This window comes from Anolis carolinensis, chromosome 1 (assembly GCF_035594765.1).
Source record: "Anolis carolinensis isolate JA03-04 chromosome 1, rAnoCar3.1.pri, whole genome shotgun sequence".
Lineage (NCBI taxonomy): Eukaryota > Metazoa > Chordata > Lepidosauria > Squamata > Dactyloidae > Anolis > Anolis carolinensis.
The window spans coordinates 277,702,797-277,713,316 of record NC_085841.1 but is presented as its reverse complement, the minus strand read 5'-3'; the positions used below and the strand labels follow the sequence as shown (position 1 = coordinate 277,713,316).

Here is a 10,520-nt window from a genome sequence, read left to right as displayed (position 1 = left end):
CTCCCACTACTCAGGAGACACCAACGGCCCTCCCTCCAAGGACATTGCAGGTTACAGTGAGCAGCACTATGAACATGTCCAAGAGCCCTGCCAATGTCCTCCACACACACCACACTGCCCAACACCCTAGTGAAGGTTTTCATACAGGGACCATTTCATCCTAGATTTTATTTGTTTCCTCTACTACAGACATCCCAGTGTTTCTTACTCTCTCCATTGGTGTGGAATTTGCATGACCCCACCCACTGCCTCTCCCTTAACCCTTTCCAATTATTTTCTATGGCTCACAGCAAACAGAGAAATTGATCAGCAACTGAACATACTTGAGAGGTTTGGAGAGAATTCACCATGATTTATAGGGGTTGTTGGTACTGGGCTGAATCGTTCACCTGCAATCTAAGAGCACCCTGAACGCCACCAATGATGGACATGGAACTAACTTGGCACACAGAACTCCCATGACCACCAAAATACTGGAGGTCTTTGAGGAAAATTTACCTTGATTTAGTGGAGTTGTAGTTCACTACATCCAGAGAGCACTGTGAACCCAAACACCGATGGATCTGGACCAAACCTGGCACACAAACCTGACATGCCGAAATTTGATTACTGGAGGGTTTGAGGGGAACTGACCTTCCTTTCTTAGAGTTGTAGTTCACCCACAACCAGAAAAATTGTGACCTCCACCAATGATGGACCTGGATCAAAACTTGGCACACAGAACCCCCTTGACTAACTCAACCTACTGGAGGGGTTTGAGGGGGCTGACTCACCATAGTGGAAGTTGTAGTTTACCCTGCAGCCAGAGAGCACACTGAACCCCACCAATGATGCATCTAGAACAAACATGCCCAACATAACTTTAAGAACTGATGGAATTTTTCGGAGTTAACCTGGCATTATGTGAGTTGCAGTTGACCCACAACCTTATGCATTTTGTGCAATTCAAACACTGACTTTGTCAAATAACCCGGGCAACACCAGGTACCCAAGCTAGTAGAACATAAAAGTGAGCATAAATCAATGCAATGCCGTGTGGTTACAGTTAGCAATATGTGTCATTATCAATCTACACAGTTATGTACCCACAAGTCATTATGGTGGGAGTCGTCCCCACTCTCAAACCACTCCACTTTGATGGTTCTTAAACACCAATATGAATATATAATGCCAGCACTATGGAGCAGCTTGAATGTTGGACTAGATTCTAGAGATCAGAGTTCAAATACCCATTCAGCCCTGGAAATACTGGGCAGTGAGCACATCACATTTCTTCAGAGGACACAGCACTAACAAACCCCTCTAAATAAATCTAGCCAGGAAAGCCCCAAGATAGGCTTGCCATAACACAGAAATGAGGTGAAGGCACACAACAACAACAACAACAACAACAACAACAACCACCGTACATAATATCAAACTAACTTCAATTTATGTCAACCCTATGAATGAGAGACCTCCAAGTCATTTTTTGTTATGTCACAATATGTGCTGTTTTGTAAGCCGCCTGAGTAGCTTTTTGTGAGATGGTAGGGGAAGATAAATAGAGTTTTCTTCTTATTGTTGTTGTTGTTATTATTATTGTTATCTTATCCTGCTCAGGTGTTGTTGGTTCAGGGCGGTGGCTCCCTTGGCTGAGGTCATCTTTTCCTACTACCTTCTACCGTTCTAATAGTTACTGTCATTTCTAGTGAATCATATCTCCTCATGATATACCAAAGAACATGCACACATTTATCTCAGCGATGCTTCAGGACAGATGGGTTGGTTCTTTGTCCTATCATACATTGTTACATTACCTCCGGAAGGATGACATCAAATAGGTAATTGACCCAAGGACAAAACAACCATTTGGGAGTTTTCATAGTATTTTTAATAGGTAAGGTATTGATTAATAGGTAGGGCACTAACTCTCAACATTAAGTAATGATTGCATTAAAACTACCAGACTTGTCAGGGAGGTCCACCTCCTCACACCAGAAGCAAAAGTAGGAGTGGGTTGGGGTTAAAAGGCTGTGTTATCAGCCAAGTCAGAGGTCAGAGATTTTGCTTTTTGCCACTGTTTTAATTCATCTCCCTTTCAGGTTTTTCCAGTAAACCCAGCCAACCAACCAGTTCTTCCTGTTGCCCATCCTCTCAGGTCTGAGCAACAAGAGGTATATAGCTTTTGTAGAAATGCTCAGATAAAGGCTTTTCACCTATAAGCTTCTTGCTATGGGTTCCACTATTCTTTGCCCCAGGCCTAGATGCTTCAGCCACTGGCTCATACCTGATGGGGTTCTTTCACTTGTGTAAAGTGCTGGGTAAGGCATGGGTGTTAACAGCCATGCCTATGCTGGAACCCCTTCCACACATTCTCCCTCTTACTTAATAAGTTGTTTCAAATATATCCAGACTCATTCATTAATTGATAGCATAAAGTTACTTTTATTATAGGACAATGGTGTCTGAAGATTTGAAAAATTCTAATAACTATCCTTATTCATTTAATCTTTCTGCTACTACTTAAGCCAGTGTTTCCCAAGCTGTGCTCCTCCAGGTGTTTTGGACTTCAGCTCACAGAAATCTCAGCCAGTTTACCAGCTGTTAGGAACTGTGGGAGCTGAAGTCCAAAACATCTGGAGGAGCACAGTTTGAGAAACTGACCTAGGTAATAGTCAGTGCATGCAGAAATATAAGTAGGCATAACAATTAAATCTGGGACACTATATTTCCCCATTGTGGATATGCAGATCCCCCTTATAAGATGCTTATGCATGGAGCAAGAGAAGATCAAAAACATGCTTCTCATGAGTGACTTGTGATTTTCAGGGTGAGATGTCCTTCACCTGCTTGGAACAGGAATGTCACTTATTCTTTTGCATTTCTGAATCAAATCTTGCTCATGTATGATAAAATGCATATCAATACATGTGAAAATAATATATGCACATTTACATGTTTACTGTAATAAAATGTTTCCTATGAACATTTTAAAAATCACTTGTTAACCAATTTTAAACATGTTTACTCAGAAGTAACTCTGTTCACTAGGACTTACTCCTAGTAAAGTGTCTCCACATTTGCAATTTTATGCCTTTCCAAGCACTAGGGAATATGCCTTACAAAACTCTGTGAGATTTACATCTCTGAGGAAAAATGCCATAGATATCATTGTTTTACCACATGAAATGACATTGATTTTCAAACCCATACAGATATTGTTTCCCCACGCAAAAGCTGAACTTTTTAAAAAATGTTATTGAATTATGTATGACAAATGCGGTCCATGAGTTCTGTCTGTAGCATTGCTAGGACGCATATAGATGAATCAGAGAATATACTTCCATACGATGCTTGTTTTGAAAGCATACATTCACATGAAAATGTTCATGCTTTGTTTGATGAGTCTGAAAAAACAAAGACAATAAACAGCAAATAGAAATAGTGAAGAAACATTTTAATTAACAATAAAGATCACGACTTAGTTGGAGTATAGAGCAAACTTTGCTAAGGATATCATTAGTTAAGCATTACCCCGATCCTAACTGGAGATAGTGTTGGTATAGCAGTTTGAATATTGGGCTAGGAATCTGGGAGGCTGATATTTAAATTTCTCTTCAGTTATGGCTGACCATAGGCAAGTCACATTCTCTCAGCCTCACACACATGGGATTGGAGAATTTTTGGGGGTTTCAGGGGGGAAAGAAAAATGAGGTGGGCAAGGGAGCCCAGTGAGGGGAGCCTTATACAAATCAGCCAGTGGGAGTACAGGCCAGGAGAAAGAATGATAAGAAAGCAAGAAAGGCTATTGGTATATATGAATATTGCAGATCTACATATATTTGCATGCATGCCAGGATGAAAAAAACACAACTACTGTGCTTGTGTGACCTAAAATAATCCAGTACAGTAGACACTTAAACATGGTGAAATATACTTTTGTACTGACATGACTTCAGGGTGAGGGAACTGTAAGACTGTCAGGAGCAATTTGAGTTTGGATTAAAATGGATGAGTGTGATGCAAATGGGGTCAAAGCAGGGCAGGATAGTAGAACTGAGAAAGAGCCCATGTGGGAATTCAGCCCAAAAGTGCTGTGCAGGCAGCTTCTTATTTCCTTCTTCATAGTGAGTTGCTGCTGAGCTGCAACATGTCATATTGTACACAGAACAACAAGAGGAGAACAGTTGCATAAAAGAGTAGTCATTATTTAAAAATTATAATATATGCCTTCAAGTCAACTCCAATTTATAGTGAAGCTATTCTAAGGTTTTCTTGGAAAAAATGTTCAAAGGAGGTTTGCTATGCCCATCCTCTATGTTTAAGGAGTGCCACTTGCCCACATTTAGCTACTGGGCTTTCAAGGTTTAGCAGGAAGTCAAACCCTGGTCTTTATCAATACATTTTGTGATTCATGCTTAACTTCCCATTCTCTACTCTTATTTTGCATTGATTAGTTACTTGTTGCATACAGTCTGTACACTTCATTCTTTATCTGTATTTTTAGTCCTTTTTTTGCTTATTTTGTTCTATATGCTTACATTTTAAAAGTTTGCTTATATTTTTCTATAGTTTGCATTTATTTTAAAAATGAAAATATGTTCTTTTTCTGTATGGTCAGTTGGTTATATGCCTCTTTTCTGCCCCATCTTTCAATTAGAAATATTCTCAATATAAAATAATATATCCCATTGAAACTGCTTCTACTTTTCCCTCATTGACTTTTTTCTCTATATAAGGAGTATGTATAATAAATAAATGAGGATTTAGACAATCATTCTAAGAAATAGTTTTGGGGATGTTATTATCAATTGCAGTAGATTTCATTGCTAAAAGGAAAATAGATGCTTACTGTTACCAGAGATGTGTTGATCAATCCAATCTGTGAAAGAACCAACATTTGTATAAACTCCCGGATAGCCGTTCCTTCCACAGCCAAAGCCCCAGCTGATTATGCCATTAAGGTTGTAGTAGCTTGAGTCTTCTGAAGGACAAACCAATGGGCCACCAGAATCACCCTAATAGAAAGAAATGTGGTTGAGATTAACATCGCTGATTTGCAAGGGTGTGATTTTCAAAAAGAAAAGTAGTTTGAATATTCTGATTTGCCCTCAAACTGTGACACAAGCATTATCTAAATATCAAATCACTGGGATTTATGCTTATTGCTTCACTTTCCTATCCTCAAAACAATAGCAATCCACAAAGCAGAAATAATACTGCTTCTGCCTCCTGAGGTCTACAGACAGTTGTTCTTGGAGTGTTTGCATGTTAAGAGAGACCAATGAAGGATACATCACAGGGTACTATATTACACAATTTCTATCACAAAGCAGGCCCACCATATCAAATGTTTCTCTTTTACAAAATCAATTAAATTATCTCATGAAAGAATTTTTTTTTTCTAAATGAGATAAGAGGCAGTGCATCTGAACAAGGAATGCCAAAGTTTGTGTAGGTGGCACCGGGTACATTCCCAATGTGCTTGTTCTCTCCATCCCTGACCCATCTCACATTGAATAGGGAGGCTTCAAGGTCTTTTTGGGATGCTTACAGATGAGTGCACCTCAAGAAATCACCTTGCAATTAGGAACCTTATATTGTCATAGAGTCACAGAAGTGGAAGGAACCACAAGAATCATTTGATCTAACTCCCTTCTATGCAGAAATCCACAACTGAAGCACTTCTGAAAGATTCTTGTCTGGTATCTGTTTGAACACCTGAAAAAGATGGACAATCCACCACTGTCCAAGGCAGTCTATGATACTTTTAAATAATTTCAATTTAAAAACTTCTTCCTAATATTCAGGGAGAATTTCATTTTTGTTGTGTTTATATATATATATATATATATATATATATATATATATATATATATGGCCCTCGGTGGGACAGTGGGTTAAACCGCTGAGTTGCTGTACTTGCTGACCGAAAGGTTGGTGGTTTGAATCTAGGGAGTGAAGTGAGCTCCCGCTGTTAGCCCCAGCTTCTGCCAACATAGCAGTTCGAAAACATGCAAATGTGAGTAGATCAATAGGTACTGTTCTGGCAGGAAGGTAACGGCACTCCATGCAGTCATGCCGGCCACATGACCTTAGAGGTGTCTACGGACAGCACTGGCTCTTTGGCTTAGATATGGAGATGAGCACCAATCCCCAGAGTTGGACACAACTAGACTTAACGTCAGGGGAAAATCTTTACCATATACACACATACATACAGACATAAACATACATATACACTGTATTAGAAATGTTCCAAAACATACAGAAGAAAAGTACAGACAAAGCAGAATCAGCAAGAGAAGGAAGGGAGAAAAAAGAGGAACAAGAAAGCAGAAAAAAGAACAGAAAACAAAGGAAAAATGCATTGACTTTAGACTTTCTTATGATGCTTATGCAGTTGGCCCTCCATGTTTTTGGTTTTAACTTTTTTATTTGATTAATATGATCTGCCTAGAAGCCTCCACATCTTCCAGAGCAATTCTATGGCCAGCTTCCATTAGAAGTTGACTTTACAGTCACCTTGGAAGACCTAGAGATTCCGAAAGAGAGCGTATTGTTTGGGTATAAAGTTAAATTACAATTAAGATATAATAAATACAATTAAATGTACATTTAAAACTCACAATCCCACCCATAACTGCTCCAACAGTGTGCCCCTCAACCTCCCCCAAAGGCAAGCAAGAATGGGACCCTCCTGGTCTCTCTTGGGAAGGAGTTCCATAGTCTGGGAGCAGCCACCGAAAAGGCCCTCTCCCGTGTTCCCACCAAATGTGCTTGAGACAGAAAGGCTCACTCCAGTTGATCATAAATATCTGACAGGTTTGTAAAGAGAGATACAATCCTTCAGATATCCTGGACCTAAGCCATATAGAGCTTTGTAGATCAAAACCAGCATTTATGCATATGCAGTGGTTCTCGACCTGTGGGTTCCCAGGTGTTTTGGCCAACATCTCCCAGAAATCCCACCCAGTTTACCAGCTATTAGGATTTCTGGGGGTTGAAGGCCAAAACATCTGGGGACCCACAAGTTGAGAACCACTGGCCATATAAGAACCTCAGACTTTGTGACTTCATAGCTGACCAGAAGGTGGTGGCTTACTGTGCATGCATCCTTTCCCCCTTCAGATGGGAATCCAGCACAGAACATCCGCTTGGTCACGCTGCCAGAGTGATTCATGTAGTATCGCTGGCATTCTTCAGAAACCAAAATAGGAACTTCAAGCTGGTGAAGCTTTCTTGATTTTTCTCCATCTTCAGGCAAGGAGGAGAAAATGTAAAGTAAGAAATTTAGTTGTTCAGATTTAAACTCTCTTGATATAAGGAATACATCTTTTGAACCCTTACATATGGGTGAATGGGAAATATACAGGGTGTCCATAAATAATAATATAATACCTTTATTCTTATATCCCACCACCATCTCCCTGAAGGGACTCGAGCGGCTTACAAAGGGACAAGAATTTAAAAGTTAAATAATTGAAACATATAACAAATACACAATATAATTAAAACAATTAAAACCAGAAAAGTAAAAACATCATAAAAACACATCAATTGACATCAACAACCAGTAACCAGAAAAAATGGGCATGTTCAGATTCGCAAAGGCAGGACAAGGCTTGTGCAAAATGCAGAACTATAGAGTTGAGGTTGGAAGTAAAGTGCTGGAAGAACCAAAACAATAAATTAGAGCTGGGCAGACCTGTATGGGAGCTAAACTGTTATTCAAAGGCACATTGAAACATCCAAGTTTTCAAGTCTTTATGGAAAGTGGACAGAGTGGGAGCTAATCTGATCTTCCTGGGGTAAAAAAAAAAACTTTATGGACACCCTGTATTTCTTTTTAGCCACAGATAGGCAGACTGCAGTCCTCACCACATTTCCTATGAACTTTAGACTAATTTCACGCTGTGAGTTTTAATAAATCTCTTTGCATAGTGATATTCCATTGCATACTGATCTGCTCTCCAACAGCAGCCCACTGGGCATGGAAGAGGAGCGTGGGAGGGAGGGAATGTGGGAGGGAGGGAGAGAGAGAAACAGTATAGAAAGAAAGAAAATCGGGTGGGAGGGGTGCGGGTGGGGATTACTCCATCCACTTTGAGTTCTCGACCCACTTCACTACCAGTGTGCATTCCTCAACAAATTGCCCCAATCAAAGTTGTCCTTCAATGCCAGCAAAAACAAAATAGCACCAGCTTATTTTAAATAATGCCAGTTGTTCCTATCATATTTGCAATTTCTCTTTATATATTTTCCAACAGTGGTGGCTGGTAGCTTTCATGTCAGTAGAATGCTGAGTCTTGGTTTCAGTTTGTACCACAAAGGAGTTTCAGACTAAAACCCAAAATGTATTCACCACCCCAATGACATGGAAACCACTAGTTGTGGTTGTTTTACACCAGTGAGCTCCCTTTTATTCACTCCTAATGGCTAAGCAAAGTTCTGCTCAATGGATAAGCACAGCATTGCTGCTGGAAGGGGAAATCTCACCTTCATACTGAATGCCCCATCCTGTTATGATACACAGCCTTGAAGGCTCCAACTTTTCATCCTTCTTAGGAAGGCAGACAGGACGGACATAATGGTTGAACTTCAAAGGCTCTGTCAATTGTACTAGTGCAATGTCAGCATCTGTCATTGTAGCATTAAAATCTGGATGCAGAATGTACTGCTTCACTGCTCTTTTCTAGAAAAATTAAAAGACGCCACATTATAGGAGAAGATGGACATCCTCAGTGGGGATGTATCTAATTTGGTTCATGCAATTATTTGAAGTATGTGTGAAATAAAACCTATGCATGTCAAGTTTTGTATAAGTATAATGATATTCTGGCTCCTGCGGATAAAGATATTATTTTCTCTAAAATGGAATAACTTGCACTAACCTGACTGTTTTGTTCTTGATCTCCTATGTCATGGGCCCCCGCAACCACTTTCCAAAGATCTTTGTACTTTTCCCTTTATATGGAATACAATGGAAAAGATTTCAGGATTCCTTTAATTATACAGCTTCTGACTAGTATTTGTGTTCAGTCATAAAAATATCTCCAACATGAACAGTTGGGCCTTTTGAATGTGAACAAAAGTGAGACTTACTTCTGAGCAAACAGTTTTCCATATACAGACCAACTGAATCCCTCATATGCATCAGCAGGCATGAGTAAAAATCAAGAATAATACAATATAAATGTTCTGAAATCATATAGCAATATATAAGAACAGAATAATGAACTACAGTAGAGTCTCACTTATCCAACACTCGCTTATCCAACATTCTGGATTATCCAACGCATTTTTGTAGTCAATGTTTTCAAAACATCGTAATATTTTGGTGCTAAATTTATAAATACAGTAATTACTACATAGCATTACTGCGTACTGAACTACTTTTTATGTCAAATTTGTTGTATAACATGATGTTTTGGTGCTTAATTTGTAAAAGCATAACCTAATTTGATGTTAAATAGGCTTTTCCTTAATGCCTCCTTATTATCCAACATATTCACTTATCCAACCTTCTGCCGGCCCGTTTATGTTGGATAAGTGAGACTCTACTGTATTACTCAAAGCCGGAAATAATTTTTTTAAAAAAATGTTATTAAACAGTTGAATAATCTATATAGGAATCACAGGATACAACTAAAAATACAGAAGAAAATATGGGGAAAAGATAATTGATCTTAGTGTTACAGTAAAGAAAATAAATTCATGGTAGCTACAGCAGGTTTACACATTTGTATTTAGAAGATACATGTTCATCAATTAATGTGGGTATAACATATAAAATAAAAGCAAAATTCCATTGTTTTTGTCTTCTTGTTAGCTAATTGTCAGTATGAGTAAGTTCCCATATCACTACTTTGTTATGTTTTTTCTGCTTATTTTTGTTTGGTAGACTGGTGGCAAGATACAAAGTTGAACAAGCAATTTAACTGGAAAGTAACCAGGATCAAAATAGTAAAATACTGTATCTAGTTTTGCAGGTATTTTGTCAACACCAATTCATGACAAAACTCAGCAATTGGATCCATCTATATATATAAAAATGTAATGTGCGTTTTACTATGAAGTAAACAGCAAAACCACTAAACCAAATCACACCAGATTTGGCCACAAAAGACATAGTCATCCAATCTATGTCTTTCAAACAAAAAACCCTAGAAAAATAAAATCCAAATTAGAGGACCAGGAAAGGCCGTTTTTTCCCTAGCTGCCAATTAGGGCAGGCCCCGCCCACTTCGTCTCCTAGCAACCCACTCAGCCATAATGGAGCTCAGGGCTTCTTCACTCACGCCTCTTCCACACTGCCTATAAAATAAAAATTATCTCATTTGAACTGGATTATATGGCAGTGTAGACTCAAGGCCCTTGCACACACCAATATAACCCAGAATGCCAAGGCAGGATAATCCACAGTATCTGCTTTGAACTGGATTATCTTGAGTCCACACTGCCATATAATCCAGTTCAGTGTGGATTTTATACAGTTGTGTAGAACGGGCCTCATATAATCCAGTTCTAAACAGATA

At 39.0% G+C, this 10,520-nt stretch overlaps 1 protein-coding gene across 6 annotated transcripts in view; it reads right to left on the bottom strand.

The window, feature by feature from the left end:
- Positions 1-1,850: 1,850 nt before the first annotated feature.
- The window catches only part of ovch2 (ovochymase 2), a 31,483-nt gene continuing 22,813 nt past the window's right edge, over positions 1,851-10,520 (bottom strand). For 5 of the 6 annotated variants that reach the window (XM_062967745.1, XM_062967744.1, XM_062967747.1 and 2 more), the window contains 5 exons: positions 8,877-8,949; positions 8,482-8,677; positions 7,088-7,239; positions 4,835-5,000; positions 1,851-3,389 (listed from right to left, as the gene is read on the bottom strand). In XM_062967745.1, coding sequence (XP_062823815.1) covers positions 3,370-3,389; positions 4,835-5,000; positions 7,088-7,239; positions 8,482-8,677; positions 8,877-8,949 — 607 coding nt within the window. In that variant the 3' untranslated portion in view covers positions 1,851-3,369. The remainder of the gene's footprint in view (positions 3,390-4,834; positions 5,001-7,087; positions 7,240-8,481; positions 8,678-8,876; positions 8,950-10,520) is intronic. The other variant, XM_016995603.2, reaches the window with a different exon arrangement.